This window comes from Neolamprologus brichardi, chromosome 6, assembly GCF_056152115.1.
Source record: "Neolamprologus brichardi isolate AB-2024 chromosome 6, ASM5615211v1, whole genome shotgun sequence".
Taxonomy (NCBI): domain Eukaryota; kingdom Metazoa; phylum Chordata; class Actinopteri; order Cichliformes; family Cichlidae; genus Neolamprologus; species Neolamprologus brichardi.
This window is the reverse complement of record NC_142109.1, coordinates 11481824-11501088: the sequence shown is the minus strand read 5'-3', so window position 1 is coordinate 11501088 and position 19265 is coordinate 11481824. Positions and strand designations below refer to the sequence as shown.

Below are 19265 nucleotides of genomic sequence, written 5' to 3'. Positions count from 1 at the left end.
AAAATTGCGGTAGTATATCAAAATAACTTGTTATAGTTTATGAAAGTAAATCAAACACCTTGAGTCTGTAGCTGAAAATGATACAAACGTAGATCATAAACAGTCAACCAAGTCAAATTTATAACAGGATCAAATTTAGAGTACGAGGTCAAACCTGTGACATTATAAAGCCGTTTCTGATTTACAAAGTCAGATTTAGAGATATAAAACTTTGGACTTGATGAGAAGCAAAAACACGTTTCATGTTTCATGTATTTTTTAAATTGAATAAAAAATAAAAAGCAATGCAACAAAAATAGGGCCAAAATTGTCCATCATAATAAGACCAAACCTGGAGTAAATGATGAAGTCTAAAGTCTTTACAGTGTCACTTTTCAGTTTCCCCTTGTGATACTGTAAATGATTTATAATGTAAGGTCCCCTGATCGTGTTTATGAGCTGTCTCTTTATGAACAAACTGAACTGAGTGTTTGTTCAGTTTCGTGAGTCTCCCACAGCTAGAGGGAGACAGCGCTTTCTTCTGGGACGCCTTGGCTGCTCAGAGGACCGTCTTTACCGACATGTCCTTGTTTGTGCGTTTTAATCAGCGATTGGAAAATAACAGGTATCCTTGTCCGTCCGCCTCTCGCACCCATAAACACCCAGGAGTAAAAGAGAGGGGACGCTGAGTAAAAACAACCCCCGTCTGACCCGGCGGTGTGCGCCTTTCCTGCGCGTTTTTCGGCCCACATAAGGAGCAGTCCGCTGGGTACAACAGCCGGACTGAATCGCAACGTGTCTGTGGAGAGTGTCACCGCAGCAGTCGGGCTGTGTGTTTCTATGGAACAAGCTGCTTTAATGGGGCTGTCGTCAGCCCGTCTCTCCGCCTCTGGACAGATGATCGCCGTGATTCACGCCTGAATTTAGACCCATCGAAGACGACACTGTGTGGATATGGAATGGTGCATGCCGCTGGGCCAAGTTTTCAGCCTCTGAAAAACACCAGAATCATGGACAGTCATCCGCTGTAAGTGCAAAAAGCTGCTGAATCTCTCCCTCCCTCTCTCTCTCTCTCTGTGTTGACGTTTCCCAGTGGCTGCTTGACTGATGGTGCCGCATTGACAGAGACAGCGGCCAGCCGGTGTGGCTGCTCAATGACCGGGTGGGGAGGACTGATACCCGGGGACTGTGGCTGCAGGATCAGGCTGCAGGCTCTGTGGTGGTGTCATAACGTTGTGCTTGTTGGTCTAACGCCTCTGTTTCTGTTCGTGGCACTGAGGACGTGTGCTTCACAGCCGTGTGTGGGTGTATTTGTGACAGTAAACAGAGGAGCAGCATGTAAATGTACATGTTGAATGTTTGATTTCAGGAGAGGGAGGGCAGAGGTGTGCGCTCAGAGGTGCGAATAACAAAGTAATTGTGCGGATTATATATCATATACTTCTAGTCCAGCACAGTTCAGCCAACTTGATCGATCTGTTTTTAATGAATAGTCAATAGTGAAGGTTTTAAGTGCACACGTGATCTTATCAAACACCTTGGGCAGTCAGAAGGTTCCATCTTAGGTTAAGCCTAATCCATGTTTTACCACATATGCCAGAGTCTCAAACATGAATGGAAATCTCTGTAGCAGGACTTTTCCTGTTCTCTCTCACATCCTCTTCAGACGTATCATGAAACCCTCAGGAGAAGGGCCCCTGAGTAGAGCTGCTGGATTATGGTGCCACCTGAAAGTGCTACTTGATTCATCAGTATAATAATATCTTACACGCAGGAGTCATTTTTCTTCTAAATTGTAACTCGTATTTTTCTCAGAACATTTTCGCTATTAATATTGAATAAGCACTTTTATTAGTGCTGCAGTGTTCTTACATTGTTTCACTACTTCTGTCAGTGACTGGAGAACTTATGCAGGGTGTGTTTGTATTTTAAGATGTGCAGCATCTTCTTCTCACCTCAGCAGATCACCCGCCTCCATCTCTCCTTATCCCTAGCATCCTCCTCTGTCACACCAACCCTCTGCATGGCCTCCTTACCTACAACCATGAATCTTCTCTGTGATCGTCCTCTTTTCCTCCTGCGTGGCAGCTCCGTCTTCAACATCCTTTGCCTGATATATCCACTCTCCATCCAATCCATCTCAGCCTCGCCTCTCTAACCTTTTCTCCAAACTTCTCAACCTGAACTGTCCCGCTGATAAATGAATTTCTAATCCTGCCCATCCTGCTCACTCCCAATGAAAATCTTAACATCTTCATCTCCTTGTCAGTACCAGCGTCTCCAAACCATACATCACAGCATGTCTCAGTAATGATGTGCAGCATGTGACTGACTGCATTCTATGTAACTACAAATTATAACAATAAACAAAAACAATATGAATTTGCATGCAAAACGTATAACTTTGGCAACATTGGCTATGTGCTAAACTGCTCTTTCAAACTCAAGTATCAGCAGTGTCTCAGGCAGTGCATCCCCTGTTCTAATCATAACGTTAGTGCAACAACAACAGTTAATAATATCAACAATAATAATAATAGAATTTATAGCAGAACCGTTCAGCTTTTACATGCTACAACTGAGAGTCTGCACCTTGTTGATATAAACTAATAATTAAGGTCTTTAGATAAGATTTTAAACAAGACAAAGCACTACCTGATACTGCAGCTTTGACTGGACTGCTAAACAGTTTACAAATGAGCGTTTAATCTTAATTGTGGTCTCCTGGGAAGATGCCTTCTTTACGTGTGTGAAAATCAAGCTTGGTCCTGATACAGCGCCCTCTGAGTGTGTGCGTGTTTTTTGTCAGGAAATCAGGAAATATTACACCGTCAGTTTCCAAATCAACAGTAATTTATCTTCTCTAGGAGATAAACCAGCCGAGTCGGGGTTTAAAGTGATTGCAAAGACACTTTGGAAAACTTAATGAGAAGTTAAACGCAGTGTGTGATTGTGCTTTTGGTTAAAGCTATGGTGTTTAGAAGTGAAACAAACAAAAAGATGTCCTCACTGTGATTGCCGTGCACCAGAAGACCCGAGTAGCTCTCAAGTTACGCGTTTTGTGTTCCCTGTGTGTTTGCTTCTTGTTTACGTATCTGTACTGTTCCTCTCAGGTGCACTAGACTTTGTCCACACTCTCTGGACAAAGAGGACGGAGTGGAAAGGCACGGTCCCGTCACTCTGAACCCTCGCCACATGAGGAAGGCGTTCAAAGTCATGAACGAGCTGCGCAGGTGTCCCACACTGTCTCTTCAGTTATTTGTTGCCTCGTCCTCACCAAATCCTTTCTGTAAACTGTAACGGTTTCTGTTTCCCACTCGTGCGTGTAGCCAGAGCCTGTTGTGTGATGTGACCATTGTGGCAGAGGACGTCGAGATCGCTGCTCACAGAGTGGTTCTGGCTGCTGGGAGCCCTTACTTTCACGCTATGTTCACAGGTAACGACCCTCCTCCATTCTCATCTATTCGGTTCCTTTCATTGTTTTTAGTGCCTGACACAGTTGCTACCTTTGTGGTGCTGAAAAGCTAACGTGTGCATATGTACTAACAGGCGAGATGGCAGAAAGTAGGGCAAAACGAGTGAGGATAAAGGAGATGGATGGCTGGACTCTGGGCCTGTTGATTGACTACATCTACACGGCGGAGATACAGGTCACGGAGGATAATGTGCAGGTAAACACACACATGCATTAGCTCAATAACTACAGCCTGGAATCACACTGAGTGGGTTTGCAGCATTTGCAGTGACCACAAACTATTCTGGGTTTTAACCTGCTGGCCAGCTGTGGGCTTTCTGTGTGGGAACTCTGGTTTCCTCCCATGGTCCAAAGACTCGTATGTTAGGTTAGCTGGTGATTCTAAGTAGGTCATATACATGATATCTTTCATATTTTCCATATTATGTCTTCACGCTTCTTAAGCTTTTCTTATCTTGGGATGACTGTGGATCAGGAGGTAAAGCAGGGTGACTACTAATGGAAAGGTTGTTGGTTTGATCTTACATTGCTAACACTGGTAGGCTCAGTGTTTTTGGTGTTGTGGCTCAAGCAGTCTTTACTAATCGAAGGGCTGGTGGATTGAAATTTTTTAACTCAGTAGGAAGTCGTGTATTATGATCAGGGCTTTTGGTCGGGTTAAGGTCTGGAGTCTGGAGCCCAGGGCCAGAAGCTAGAGAGACAAGGTGGTGCAGCGGTTAGTACTGTTGCCTCACAGCAAGAAGATCGCGGCTTCTAATCCAGTCTGGGGCCTTCAGTGTTTGCATGGGTGCTCTCCTGATACTTTAACTTCCTCCCACAGTCCAAAGATATGCAGTTAGTGGGGCTGGCTTAACTGGTAATTTTAAATTGGTGTGAGTGTGATTGGAAAAATCTAAAACTTGCATCTGTATTTAAATAAGGCTGTATTTAATATTTGGTGTCATTTAAAAAAAGATGACACTGACCTGGATGACTAAGATTTTCTGACGTAAATATTTCTGAAATGTGTTCAGATTCATGAAACGATGAGATGTGATTTAATCAGGCTTTTTCTCTAGAAGATTTCTACTTGCTTTAAAACCCACGAAATTAAACCAGAAAAGTAGTTTCCATGTTTGAACAGATTTTTTTTTTTAAACTTGGGAAGGATCAGATCACCACAGTGCAAATAAAGACACTATAAAAGATGCACGTACAGCATGTGATCACTTTGATTGGTAGCTGTGCTCTAAGCTCAGCTGAGTTTATTTTTAGGTTTTCACTTCTTTCTTGGTCTAAAAGTTGAAAAAGACTGGAACAGTTTCGTTAACGTAAACTGTACACCAGGCCAACCTGTCACTGCTCTAAATGTACTGATCTGTACGCTGTGGCATTAAAGCCGAAACCTGTGTGCAAACCTCGTGCTCTTGTTTCTCAGGCGCTGTTGCCTGCAGCGGGGCTGCTCCAGCTAAACGAGGTGAAAAAGGCTTGCTGTGAGTTCCTGAGCTCTCAGCTTCATCCGTCCAACTGCCTGGGAATACGAGCCTTCGCTGACCTACACGCCTGCTCCCAGCTTCTCACGCAGGCTAACAGCTTTGCAGGTTTGTGCGTTCAAAAGTCTGCATGTGTGTGGCAGCACTTCCTGTTCCTTTATTTAAACGAGTCCGCGTGTCCGGGAGGATCTGGGGAGACAGAATGAGAACAGGTGTAATTAATGAAGTTGTGGAGAGAAGCAGCTGTGTTTATCTGCAGTTTGTGCCCGCAGAGCAACATTTTACAGAGGTGGTCGGGAGTGAGGAGTTTCTTAATTTGGGCATGGAGCAAGTGTCCAGCCTTATTGCCAGCGACAAGCTCACCATACCCTCAGAGGAGAAGGTATGCTCTCTCGTCGTTCTCATTTTGCACGTGTAGCAGAAGTAAAGTAAAAACTTTCCAATGATGTGCGTGTGCGCTGTTGTGTAGGTTTTTGAGGCCGTCATAGCTTGGGTCAACCACGATAAAGACGTCCGCCAGGAGCATTTGGCTCACCTGATGGAACATGTCCGCCTGCCGCTCCTCTCCAGAGAATACCTGGTGCAGGTGTGTTTAGCTGCTGTTCTTTAATCTGCTCTTAAACTTAAAAGTTTTATGCACTATCAGCTGCCAGTAACCTTTTGTGTGTCATCCTTTTTTTTTTAAAAAAAAGAAACTGGGCTGGTGTAAAGCCTCCTTAATGTTTTTTTCCCCCCATCTCTTTGAGTGATGTAGAAAAGCACTATATACAGAACATGAACCACATGTAGGTCAGAGAAAGAAAAACGGCAGGAAAGGGTGATTAAAAGTGAATTCAGTAAAAAATGTGGGAAATAAAAGATGAACGAGGGGCTGACGGGAATAAGGTGCCACAGTAAATTATGAATGTACACAATATAATGTAATTTATACTTTTCAAAGACTAGACTCGTGCAAGTGCAAACAGTGCAGCAGAGCAGTGCTTCAACATTCAACGATGGCCTGTTTTATTGTTTCTGGGACGTTCAAACAAGCTCATGCAAGAAAGGAGAGCTTTCTAATTCTGTCATCTTGCTGGTGAGGTTGGTTATGACAGGAAGATGTTGTGTGTCTGTGTGTCTCTGTGTGTACACTTCACTGATGTGTTGAAGATATCTATAAAAAAAACAAAACTATGATGTAAAGTGAATGTGTGCTTCACTTGTCAAAAAGGGCACTTTTATTGAAAGTGATGAAATTAAAAATATAAATAAATGTTTGTTTTTCTTTGTCACTTCTGTTGCTTTAAAGAAGTGGATTTGATTGTTTCTTGGTGCAAAACTGAGTGCAGTGTTTGCTGTGGCTGAATCTTTTTTACAGTAAAGTGGCAGCGGCTGAAGTCCTTTAGCATTTATTTTTTTTACTGAAAAAACATCATGCCCTTGTACAAATACCTTTTTTATGGGTTTTTCTTATGCTGACTTTAGCTCAGAAACATCACACTCACTGCGATGTACTGTAACGGTAAATCATGCAAGCTGATTGGTTCCTCCCTCACTGTTCACTTCTGTCAGCGGGTGGAGGAGGAGTCTCTGATTAAGAACAGCAGTGCCTGTAAAGACTACCTGATTGAGGCCATGAAGTACCACCTGCTGCCGGCCGACCAAAGAGCTCTGATGAAGACCGCCCGCACACGCATGAGGACTCCAGCCTGCTGTCCTAAGGTACTAACACACTATGAACACTTACATCCACATCAAAACAGCATGTGCTCTTGTAACGGCATCGCTGTTGTGCGTAGGTGATGGTGGTGGTTGGCGGTCAGGCTCCTAAGGCCATTCGAAGTGTTGAATGTTACGACTTTGAGGAGCAGCGATGGTACCAAGTGGCTGAACTCCCAACTAGGAGGTGCCGAGCAGGTAGGAAACCCTCAGTAATCATAATAAATGAGCTGAAGAATGTCACCTGAAGGCTCCTCGGATTAGGCAGTTTGATTCTCATCCACCTACCAGGATTTTCCCAAGAAAAAGTGAGAATAAAAAATAAAGTTTTATGTCACTCAGCACTGATCAGGAGAATGATTGATGTTTTAAACTTTGTGTTCTCTCTCAGGTGTGGTGTATGTGGCTGGATGTGTGTACGCGGTGGGCGGTTTCAACGGTTCTTTGCGCGTGCGGACGGTCGACTGTTACGACCCGATGATGGACCGCTGGACGAGCGTGAGCAGCATGCAGGACCGTCGATCGACGCTCGGGGCCTCTGTGCTCAACGGACTCCTGTACGCTGTTGGAGGCTTTGACGGCAGCACAGGTCTGCTGCTGCGATTTTTAATTCGTGAGGTCGTGACCTCAGCGTGTGACGCCAAATGTCCTTTAAAAATGTGACAGCAGAGCATTTTCAAAATGTTTGCTGTATTTTTGATTGACGCTCTGCGTGTTTGCAGGTCTGTCTACGGTCGAGGCGTATAACGCTAAGACAGACGAGTGGTTCCATGTGGCGCCCATGAGCACCCGACGCAGCAGTGTAGGAGTCGGCGTTGTCAATGGTGAATATGATTCCCAAACTAAAATCAGCTTTTAGAAATAGAAGGTGAACAACCATACAGAAATACCTAGTCTGGCAGGAAAAACAGCTTCAGTAGAGCTCATATTTTTCTTTTTTAAAACAAACCACTATTACAAAATATTACAGTACTACGATATATACTATGGCAAGAGCGGTGTGATTAAAAATATCATAGTTCCTCCATCACTTGTGTCTTTTATCCGCCCCTGCACCTCGTTCTAAATTATGGATTGCATGTTTTTCAGGGATCCTTTATGCTGTTGGAGGTTATGACGGAGCCACCAGGCAGTGTTTAAGTACGGTAGAAGCTTACAACCCTAAAAGCAACACGTGGAGCTATATAGCAGAGATGGGAACAAGACGCAGTGGAGCAGGTGTGTCAACTTTTGAAGTTATTTGTGTTTTAAAATACTAAATGGACCAACTGATCTGTTTGTCAGTACAAATCTTTACTGAAGCTTACTTATAAAAGAGGACTAAATGAAAAACATTGCACAGTGTGATCTCTAGTAAGTGCATGTCCAATGCCTTCCTCAGGTGTGGGTGTATTAAAAGGTTTACTTTATGCTGTGGGGGGCCACGATGGTCCATTGGTGAGGAAGAGTTGTGAAGTTTATGATCCAGCCACTAACAGCTGGAGACAAGTAGCTGACATGAACATGTGTCGACGTAATGCAGGTAAGCAACACGGCGTGTGTTCACCAAGCAGCCTCGGATGTGTGGTGCTCTTGTGTTAGATGTCTTTTAATCGTTGTGCGTTTGTGTGTGCAGGCGTGTGTGCTGTAAATAATGTACTCTACGTGGTGGGAGGAGATGACGGAAGCTGTAATTTGGCCTCGGTGGAGTTCTACAATCCGATCACTGACAAGTGGACGCTACTGCCGACCTGCATGAGCACAGGTCGCAGTTATGCAGGTCAGCGCTCCACATATGGAGCCACTCAGTTTTCAATGCTTTCTTGAAGTTGGCTTTTGTTATTTCTTGTGGTTACTTGAGCCATACTGTGCAGAATGATTTAGAAAGGGGCGCTTTATATTGTAAGGTAGAGGCCCTGCAATAACATAGAGAAAACTGCAACAATAAAATGAATCCTCTATGAACAAGCAATTAGCAATAGTGGGAAGAAAAAACTCCCTTTTAACAGGAAGGAAACCTCTGGCAGAACCAGGCTCACAGAGGGGCAGCCATCTGCCGTGACTGGTTGGGGGTGAGGAGAGGAAAACGGGACAAAAGACACACTGTGGATGAGAACCACTTAATAATAACTAAAAGATTCAATCCACAGAGAGTAAAAGAAGAAACACTCAGTGCATCGTGGGAAACCCCCAGCAGCTTAGAGCTATTGCAGTGTAACTAAAAGAGGATTCAGTCACCTGATCCAGGCCATCACTATAAGCTTTACCAAAAAGGGAAGCCTGTTGTGTAAGAAAACGAGGATATAGTTGTTTGAACTTAACTTATTTTATTTCTGTTATTTCAGGTGTGACTGTGATTGACAAGCCCTTATGACTGCTCTAAACACCCGCCGCTGATTGGGAGCAAAACGTATTCTCCTGCTGAATACTGATCTTGGATCTGTCTACGATGCCAATGCTTCAAATGTTGGGCAGCATTAGCACAGGCACTGACGAAGATGAAGGAAATTACAAGAATGTTGTTGAAGATGACGAGGATTTTTGCACTTACCTGAATGGGGGGGAGCTGTAACCAACAAGGGGATCAAACCTGTGTTTTAACCCCTTCCCCTCCCATCTCTCGTGGCAGGACTGCAGCAGCGACTGGACAAAGCTATTTGAAGCATCTGTGTACCACTGCAGTGCCACAGAAACGCTACTGATATGAAGCTACTTTAACTCCAGAGTTATTTTAACATTAGTAATGTTAGCTCAGAGAAAGACCACTGACCTGCTCCATGGGAGAGGAAGGCAGAGAAGGACCATTTGGGACTGAAATGGGTTTCTCTTTCATTTTTTAAAAATCCTATTGAGAAGTGAGTTGTGTGTGCGTGAGTGTCTGTTTGTGTGAGGGCTCATATGTGTGTGTGTGTGTGTGTGTGTGTGTGTGTACGCTAGCATTTAAAGGTGCTCTGTTGCTTGCACATGTGAGCATGTGTGTTTGTGTGCATCTGGTGTGGTGACGCCTAGTTCGATGCCGCATGAACGCACTCCGTGTGACCTCCGATCTTTTACAGTGTTGCAGGGTGGCTGCTCAAGAGTGCCTGAATGTCAAAGTACGGTCTGTCTCCCCTTCTCCTCTATTATGCCTTCAGTACTGTCACTGGACAGTGAGTGGCTGCTGGTCTGGGATAGAGAACACACATTTTGACTTCGGGTAGGATGCGATGGCTGTGTTAGCTCGCTTTCAACCAGAACAGCAACATGAGAAGCAGCTGTAGCAGGTGACGGCGTACAATTATTCTGGAGGAAGCTGACTTTGATTGGAGCCAGGAGCCTCGTTCACCTTGCCAAAAAAAACAAAACAGTGATCGGTAGAGGGGAGAAAAAAATACAAAAACCAGTTGGATGTGTCACCTGGCAGCCATATTTAGTGTGGTTGTAACCACTCATGACAACAGCAGGCTGAACTCACTGCATGGTTCCTGTCTCTAACCTGCTACCCTCCAAACCGTACCCTCTTCTCGTTCGGTGTAGCAACTGTATTAACTACTGCACACCCTGACATACTATGAATGTGCCAATTTTAATATGTCTCTTCTTTACTGTCTCTCTTTTATGACTCTTCTTCACTAATCTGTTCTCTCTTTCTGGAAAGTGACCAAACTTACTGTTGAGTTTCTTTTGTTTCTTCAGTCTCTCGCCTCTCCTACTATATTGAGAACTTGCTACAAATAGTAACTGGTATCGCTGTTTCTTGTCAGTGTATTGAGGAATGTCATGTAGGCTAATGACTTTGACAATGTTTCACTACTTGTTTTATATTATCATTAATAAATATGCTTCTTGTATTTAAAGCTGTGAAATGATATAATCTGTTTTTAATATTTTGCCAAATCAGTAAAACCTTGAAATGGAAATTCCTGTGTGCGATGCTTTACTCCTGTTACAAAAACTGATATTTCATAATGCCCAGTGTCCCTTTTGGTCATTTCTCATTACTCTAGTATATCTGGTACAAAATACACTTCATGATACTTTATTCTGTTTTAAAGGCAAATATTGTATTTTCTTTCTCCTTTAACCTCCTAGGACCTGGCGTCCACATATGTGGACATCACATTTTGGGTTATTTAGACCAAAATACTCCATTTTGCTCTACAGGGGCCTGATATCCACTTATGAGGAGATTATACTGCTAGTGTTCTATCGAAATTTTAAACGAATATCCTCATATGTGGCTCAATTTTTCTTAAAACCAAAAATCAGGTAAAAAAAAATAAATATCTGGTTATTCTTTGTTTTTACATTCATCAGGTCCCAATCAGCCCAAATATCAAAGAGAAATTAAAAATACATGCCGTGGAAGAGTTTGGGTCTTAGGAGGTTAAATGTATTGATGAAGCAAATGGAGAGTAACACAAAGCATTTTTTAAAATCTTTTTTCTTTTTTTTAAAAATGGTAAATGGTCTGTATTTGTATAGCGCTTTACTTTGTCCTAAGGACTCCAAAGCGCTTTACACTATACACAATCATCCACCCATTCACACACTGGTGATGGCAAGCTACAGTGTAGCCACAGCCGCCCTGGGGCGCACTGACAATTGACGCATTAGATGCATTAGTAATTTAAATTTGCCAAAAATACTTCTGTTTCTTGGACTGTAGGGGTTTTATAGTGTGGTCTACATTTATGTCCATAGTTAGGCAAAATAATAAAATTAGTTTGTTGTACAATGTATACCACCACAGGGAATTTTAAGCCAAGCAGTTAGGATTTGATTGAAGATTGAAGGTGTTTAACGAAAGTGTTGTATTAACTGTTCAGTAATTACAGGAATTTTATTTTTATGCATAGTCCCCCTATTTTCAGTGGCTCGAAAATAATTGAATTATTGGCTTATGAACAGTTTTGTAGTGCAGTAAAACACTATCCCTCTTTTTTTAATGTCGCAGCAAACACATCTGAAGTTTTAATTCAGGGTGTTGAATTTTTGTTTTATAGATTTTCACTGTAATTATCAACATAAGGCCCAAAGGGCTATCGGTGCAAGGTAGGCTAAAAAAAACCTAAATAAATCTACCACACAGAGAGCATAATGTTTAGTGGTGACATCCTTAATCTGGTACATTGTTATAACAAAACAAATGAATATTAATGTATATAACAGTTAAAAGCAACTTCACAACACCTAACCAAGTCAAGAACTCTCTCCAGGAGGTAAGTGTATCACTGTTAAAGCCTTTAGTTAAGAGACCTCTTTATCAATAGAACCACAGAGGGTTTATAACAAGGTGCAAACCACTAATTACACTCAAGAACATAAAGGCCAGATTAGGCTGTTCTGGGGAAACAGTCTGAAGAAAGGAAACTAAGATGAACTTGTACCAAAATGATGGAAAGAGAAAAATATGGAGGGGAAAAAAGGAACGGCTCAGCGTAACACATCGGTCAAACATGGTGGACGCAATAAATTAAGAGTGTTTCTTGATGGTATGACTGCTGTTTGAAACAGCAGGATGAACTGTGATGTGCACAGGACTACAGACTCTGCTCAGATTGAGACAAATGTTGTAAAACTGATCAGACAGTGCTTTACAGTGTAAATGCTGACCTCAAGCATACTGTAAAAGAGTTTCTCAAGGAAAAGAAATGACATACTGTTCTTTTTTTTATATCTTTCTTTCTTTCTCTTATTTCAAATGATTAAAATTTCAACAAAACAAACACGGGAAACAGAAAACATGATAAAAACATTTTCAACAAAAGGATCTGTAACGCAAAAACAAAGGGTGTTCGAAAGGGAACTGAACCTTGTAATTTAAAAAAAAATGTATTTGTGTCTTCACGATACCAAATATTATGTATTATCCTTATTGCTCTGATTTGCATTGTGCATATGTTTTGTAGAGGACTCTTGTAAGTGTTGCCCCAGATTTCAACACAGTACTTAAATATGGTAGTAGCAATGTGCAGTAAAGTGTGTGCAATCTTGTATTGTTCGGGACGTACCTTGTTTTTCCCAAAATCCCTGTGGTTTTTGAGATCTTGTTTCACAAGTGTTTGATTTATAGTTTCCAACAAAGCTTGTGGTTACACCAAGAAATCTCTTTTCAAATACTCTTTCATTGGATACTTTATCAATTTCCAGTCTCCAGACAATTTGGGACCGAGCACTGAACCTTGTGGGACACCACAGGTAATATTCAAGAACACAGATTTTGACAGAGCAGTTTGTATGAATTGCCAAGATAACTTTTTAACCAGTTGTTTTTTGTTTTGTTTTTTACCCCTCTCACACTATATCTTTCCATTTTTGTAAGAATATTTTGTCGTCATTATATCAAAAGCCTTTTTCAGGTCAATAAATATCCTCACTTCATATTTTTTATTATCTATGTATTCAGTTATATTTTCCACTAACTTCATCATTGCCATAAATGTTGGTCTAGCTGATCTAAAGATTAAAATAGTATTATTCTCAATAAGTTGTCAAGCCCTGCAAAAAAATAAAATAAAAATAGATGTCCAGTTATATTGGAGAACTGTCTAAGTAAGGAAACTGGGCTGTAATTTGTAAAATTATGGTCCTGGTGGTTGAGCGTGGTTAAGCCTGGGCCTCGTGGCAGAGCCTAAAGCCTTAGCCTGGGCCTGATGGCTAAGCCTGGTGAAGCCTGAACCTAGCAGAGCCTGGACCTGGTAGGGCCTGGTCCTGGTGGCTCGGCTTGGGGGAGCCTGGACCTATTGGCTGAGACGGTGGCGGAGACTGGCCCTGGTGGCTGAGCCTGGCCCTGGTGGCTGAGCCTGGCCCTGGTGGCTGAGCCTGCATGGTTTCTGTTCAATGGGCAAGTCAGTCGCCTAATTTCAACCCTACAGACATGCTTTTTAGTTTTTAAAGATTAAATGGAGACAAATCCACAAACAAGCAGAAACTGGTGACATCCATGGTTTCTAGACTTCTGGCAGTCTTTGACTGCAAAGGATTTTCATCCAAGTATTAAAAACAAACCACACTGTAAACTTTTGTTAGTTTGTTCAATTAATTTGGATCCTCTGAAAATGTCTGCAATTTCTTGTAAACAGTTAGCAGTGTTTTTTATGTCACACGTCTTTGATTTAAAATGCACTGTGATGGTCTGCAGAGGTAACATTACAAAAATAAATAAATAAAATAAAATAAGTGCATCATTATCCAACAAATGATGGTTCTGTCTGTAGTGTAAAGGGAGTTGCACAGTTGGCAACTAACTACATAGTTTGCTTTGGAACAGAAACGATTATATTTTATGTTAGATAATATGGTAACAAATAGGAAAACCTAAAGTTTAATTTGTGTTGAATTAGTTATTTTTAATACAGAAACACAAACATAACTCATACTACGTGCGTCTCAACGTGTCCACAGTATTTCCGCAGTAAACACTGGAGTCAGAATCTGTTATAAAATACAATTAAAAGTGAAGATAACGCATGGCTCAAGTATCTCGGGACGAACCACCCCATCTCTTCCCTCAAACAGCCTGTTAAATTCTGCTTCGGTTACGAAAGCAGACCTCACTTCTGATTGGCTGTTGCTGTAGAAACCCCCAGTCTCACTATCGTCGCTCCATTTTGCGGACCAATCAGAGGGGAAGTTCGGCCCCTCGACGTCAATCTCCTTTCCTCTCGGCCAATCGGAGTATCCGATATTACTGCACTTCACCCGCTCGGCCACCTCTCGCTCAGGTTGACGGGACATACAGCGGAAAGGTAAGGGTTGAAGCTTGTTGTCGGCACTAAACAGGGCATTTAGCAACATTTTTAGCTTCTATAGAAAATACGTGTTTGTTATTTAGGCGTAAAAACAGCAGAATATAGTGCCATAAGTTCGGGCAAAAGCATGTAGAAGATATTTAGGTCTCTGTTAGCTTGTTTACTGAGACGTAGTTAATATTCATAAACTAATTTAATAAAGATTTTATTTATGCCACCTGCAGTTGACACACTGGTGCTTTTATGAGGTGTTATGTGTTAAGAGGTAGTAGGGTTTAAAATTGGAGAGCTGTTAGCTTGAATGCGTTTGTGAGATGGGAAAGTGTCAATACTTGTATTATTAGTTTCGTTATGCGTGGTTTTATTGATAAAAATAGTTACTCTCTGGCAGCTTTAAAGAAAACTGAAAAAAAAAACGTCCTAAAGTTGAATGTCTGCTTACTGTAGGCAACAACTTCGTCAAAAATGACAAACAAATGGATGTAGCCCAGTCAAATGACAAAATTTATGGTAATGTGGCATTATTAAATGACTTAACATTGAAAATTATGGGTTTGTTAATAGCTGTTCCTACTTTGAATAATTTACTTCTACTATTGTATTTGTTTTTTTCAGTTAATAATTATCCTTAACATTATGTCTGATTTTTGTCGTATATTTTTATTTTAAAACTTACACAGTGGAGTAGCATGACTATAGTGGAAATGTAATTTTGCGTCGATTCTACTTATTTTTGTTCCTATAGATATAATTAAGAGCTGTGTTCCTGTCTTTCAGGCCTCTCTCCTGACCTGCAGCCAGCTTGCATTATCTTTCAGCATGGCGGTGAACGGCACTGCAAACATTTTGAGCTCTGCCTATCTTGCAGTCGAGTATGTTGATGCTGTTCTGCCAGAAAACCCGTTCCAGCCCTCCCTGAAACACGCCTGGGGCTACATGCTGGACAACTACACCAAATTCCAGATTGCCACCTGGGGCTCACTCATCGTCCACGAGTTAATTTATTTCCTGTTCTGCCTGCCCGGTTTTCTCTTCCAGTTCCTGCCTTTCATGCAAAAATACAAGATTCAGCAGGTTTGTTTTTTTTTTTTTAAATTGTTGGATATTGATGTTGTTTTTTATTTGTTTGTTTGTTTGAAGATGGATGGTTTACGCATTCTCCTTATCCCCGGGAAGTGACACAAATCCCTTTGGATTTTTTTTTTCAGGACAAGCCAGAGACGTGGGAGAAACAGTGGAGGTGTTTCAAGATGCTGCTTTTCAACCATTTCTGCATCCAGCTGCCTTTGATCTTTGGCACTTACTACTTCACCGAGTATTTCAACATTCCTTATGACTGGGACTCCATGCCACGCTGGTCAGTGCAGATCAATAATGCACACCTAAATGGATTAAAGTGACCTAGACATAGAGTAGAACAGTTACACAACTGTCATATTGCTATTAACCACAACTATAGGATTTAAAAAAAATGTATTGACATCATGTTGACACTGGTATTAACCCAGCTTTATTTACCCAAGTGTAACCTTGAAATCAAATGTGGACTCCCTAAATACAATAATTATGGTTACAATGAGACTCTTTAAAACTTTAAAGCTCTTGCACAGCAATAATTTATATAAAAATATACTTTTTTATTATACATGACCTGATATGTTGATCTGCTTCTAAATAGAAAGGGAACATTTGAATATGCTTTATACATGTAACACAGTTGTTCCACATGCTGCTAATTGTCTGTCAGATCTGTCTGTTGGGATAATTTCAGTGTGCTTTTGTAAACCTCCTCTCTTGGCCTTCTTCTCCAGGCCATATCTCCTGGCTCAGTGCTTCGGCTGTGCTGTTGTTGAGGATGCCTGGCACTATTTCCTTCATCGCATACTGCATCACCGCCGGATCTACAAGTACATCCACAAAGTCCACCACGATTTCACTGTGAGTAAAACAGATGAGTGATAAGATCAATAAACACAGCTTTCTGCTGAGTCTGTTTACGGAAGAGTTACTTATTAAGCGTGTTTTAGCAGCTGTTTACAATAAAAAAAACAACAACAAAAAACCCCACTATGTGTACGTACAGTCAGCATGTCTCTCCTTTGCCTCAGGCTCCGTTTGGCATGCAGGCAGAATACGCTCACCCCGCTGAGACGATCATCCTCGGGGCTGGCTTCTTCATTGGCATCATGATCTTCTGCAACCACGTGTTATTGCTCTGGGCCTGGGTCGCCTTCCGTCTGATGGAGACCATCGATGTCCACAGGTAGGACACAGTGGGCGCTTTCCTTTTTACTAAATAACTCCTCGCTTTCCTGAAAATCATTCCACAATCAAAGATGATCTTTCAGTCTCTTAAATGCAGCTCAAGGAAGCACAGGAACCTTGCATCTCTCTCCTTCTCTCATTCTCTCCCTTTAACCCAATGAGATTTGTGGGAAAGATGCAGGTGGGGGGAGTGAGGAGAGAAGTTGGAGGTTTTAATTCCTCTTTAAGCTGAACCTCTTGTCCAGAAACAGCCTTGTGCCAGATGGTTTATTATGGTGGCTGTAAATAGAACAATGTAGTTTGTTTTCACTCATTTTTATTTTACAGCTTCATCACTGAGCCCAATCAAACTGATTAAGCATACATCTTAACTTTAGTTTGTGGTGTGTTGAGGTCGTCCTCTAGGGGGCCACAGAGCTCATCAGATGTTCTGTTAAACAGTCTTCATGAACTCCTTTGTGTTAATACAGGACACATTATCACACATTTGTAGTTTAGAAATAGTACTTTTGACAATAATATTTAATTAACTTTTTCTATGAAAACAATGTTTACTGTATAATAATAATAATAATAATAATAATAATAATAATAATAATAATAATCAAAATTATACATTTATTTGTATAGCGTCTTTTTAAGAAAGGCTCAGGTCAAGATATTCAGAAAACTCAGGAAAAACAGTTTGATAAGTTTGATAACAATCAACATTAAACATTATAAATAATGAAGCAAATTAACAGTCAAAGTAAAGCAGATCATAAACATTTGCATTGTTACCTAAGGTTAGGGCCAATGTGAAGTGTTGAAATTTGACAAAATTAAAATGTGTAAAATGTACAGCATACTAAAACGGTTTAAAAGGAACATAACTAACATCATTATTCAGTATTGTGATGAATGTTTTGTGTGAAAATGCTTTAGATACAAAGTTCCCATATGTCTGAGATTGACATCAATTGGTTTAATCTTTCTTGCTTCTTCTTTTGTCATGATTCTATCAGAGGTTGCCGATGTTGTTGATTTCATTTGTTCATTTAAAGTGTCAATTATTTTAAAATCAGGGTTAGGGGTTCATAAGCTGAAGCTACGACATGCGCCCTTTCCATCTGTCAATTGATTTTTTCTTTTTATTATTTAATTTCTTGTGATATAAGTAAAATGATTCAAACTTATTAACCGATTAACCAAGCTTAAGTAGTCTCGTACAAATATTCTGTGCACTCTTCTAAAACTGAAAACATCAGCCTGAGGACAGAGCCAAGTTAAACCCATCTTTTCTTCAGTAACAGACTTTGAGAACCATTCTGCTTTCTGAAAAAGACAAATGTTTTTGTTTTAGAAGGATAGTTATCATCAAAGATTTTTACACATTTGTGAAAGTTGGTCACTTTTTGGGTGACATTATGACATATCTTTTTTCCTCTTCTTATTTCTCTTAGCGGTTACGACATTCCCTTGAACCCGCTCCACCTGATCCCGTTCTACGCTGGCGCTCGTTTCCACGACTTCCACCACATGAACTTTGTTGGGAACTACGCCTCCACCTTCACGTGGTGGGACAAACTGCTGAAGACAGACAGCCAGTACAACAGCTACATGCAGAAGCAGACAGATAAGAAGACGCAGTAAACTGCTCAAGTCTCCCTTCATGGACACACGCCTGTCCTGTCAGGTGGAGAAGAGGCAGTGAGCCGCACAGACAAAACCATGCAATTACTGCTGATTTTCATCTCTGTACACTTAATAAAACACATGCAAAAGTTGTTTTTAAAAAACGAGTCAGCACATCTGTGGTTTGATTATGAATCAGACTGCGTGTTGATTCGGTCTGCCTTCTGTACCTTAGAAAAGAAGCAATGTCTGTTTTTTTTTATTCCAACAGCTGGCTGAATAAAAACCATCAAGTCCTCATTTCGATTTTACTTTGTTTTCAAAAGGCTTAAACTTAAATGCTTCTTTAACCCTCTGAATGTCTCAGCACTTTAGCACTTCCTCTAATTGATCTGATGTGGTCTTTCCTTCCTGTAGTTGAATCTGTACTTCGGTGGAAACTGTATAAACTCAATGCAGACTTTTGAAAACAAACCAGTCAGGCGTGTTTGATGCAAACTGTAAATTATTGATGAAAAGGGGATGTGTTCTAGGTCATTCAAGCCTGTAAAAATAATTAAATGTTGCTCTAATTTTATATAAAATAAAAAATCTTTGGTGTTTTTTCTGTTTTTGTCAGAATAAAATATGTGAACAAATTTAAACAGGAGTTGTTGCTGTAGCAGTTTTGTTTTTCTGAATTTAGTCAGAGAAGAACATGTGTGCCAACGAGCTATAAATTTATCCATTACTGCTAAATTGACATTTTTTTAATATAGTGAGTGGAAACACTGACTAAGTGCTACCATGCTTAGGCCCATTGTATGTGTCGAAGTAGCATTCCAGAGGCTTGCTGGGTGAAGATAGCATCTTCTCAAAAATGATAAGTGTTTTTCATTTCATCTGTCAGTGGTTTTAATGTTGTGGCCTTTCGGTGTACATGGAGTTGGTTCACTGCTGCACTGTGGACACACCCCCACAGCTCCATCCTGCACACACAGGCAGCTGCATCAAGTGAGCCAACAGCAGCCAGGACCAAAGAGGATGTGAGGCATTTTATGTGACCCGGGA

General features: G+C 41.1%; 2 protein-coding genes across 2 annotated transcripts; both read left to right on the top strand.

Annotated features, from left to right (window-relative positions):
- The first annotated feature begins 562 nt into the window (after nucleotides 1-562).
- On the top strand, nucleotides 563-9519 carry klhl2 (kelch-like family member 2). Its single transcript, XM_006796087.3, has 15 exons — nucleotides 563-1006; nucleotides 3093-3212; nucleotides 3309-3415; nucleotides 3529-3650; nucleotides 4872-5034; nucleotides 5199-5308; nucleotides 5396-5512; nucleotides 6478-6627; nucleotides 6705-6822; nucleotides 7016-7213; nucleotides 7347-7448; nucleotides 7714-7842; nucleotides 8006-8146; nucleotides 8240-8383; nucleotides 8949-9519. The coding sequence occupies exons 1-15, from the start codon at nucleotides 939-941 to the stop codon at nucleotides 8975-8977; spliced, it is 1818 nt and encodes a 605-aa protein (XP_006796150.1). The 5' UTR covers nucleotides 563-938; the 3' UTR covers nucleotides 8978-9519.
- Nucleotides 9520-14257: 4738 nt separating this feature from the next.
- Nucleotides 14258-18876, top strand: msmo1 (methylsterol monooxygenase 1). Its single transcript, XM_006796088.3, has 6 exons — nucleotides 14258-14333; nucleotides 15114-15410; nucleotides 15545-15693; nucleotides 16148-16274; nucleotides 16445-16599; nucleotides 18044-18876. The coding sequence occupies exons 2-6, from the start codon at nucleotides 15156-15158 to the stop codon at nucleotides 18231-18233; spliced, it is 876 nt and encodes a 291-aa protein (XP_006796151.1). The 5' UTR covers nucleotides 14258-14333; nucleotides 15114-15155; the 3' UTR covers nucleotides 18234-18876.
- Nucleotides 18877-19265: the final 389 nt, after the last annotated feature.

Excerpts from the sequence above, each read along its gene's own strand:
- msmo1 (XM_006796088.3), top strand. The coding sequence starts at position 15,156 with ATGGCGGTGAACGGCACTGCAAACATTTTGAGCTCTGCCTATCTTGCA. Across the intron at positions 15,694-16,147 it reads TGGGACTCCATGCCACGCTG|GCCATATCTCCTGGCTCAGT; the intron begins GTCAGTGCAGAT and ends CTTCTTCTCCAG. Across the intron at positions 16,275-16,444 it reads AAGTCCACCACGATTTCACT|GCTCCGTTTGGCATGCAGGC; the intron begins GTGAGTAAAACA and ends CCTTTGCCTCAG.
- klhl2 (XM_006796087.3), top strand. The coding sequence starts at position 939 with ATGGTGCATGCCGCTGGGCCAAGTTTTCAGCCTCTGAAAAACACCAGA. Across the intron at positions 3,416-3,528 it reads CTTTCACGCTATGTTCACAG|GCGAGATGGCAGAAAGTAGG; the intron begins GTAACGACCCTC and ends ATGTACTAACAG. Across the intron at positions 6,628-6,704 it reads CTCCAGCCTGCTGTCCTAAG|GTGATGGTGGTGGTTGGCGG; the intron begins GTACTAACACAC and ends TGTTGTGCGTAG.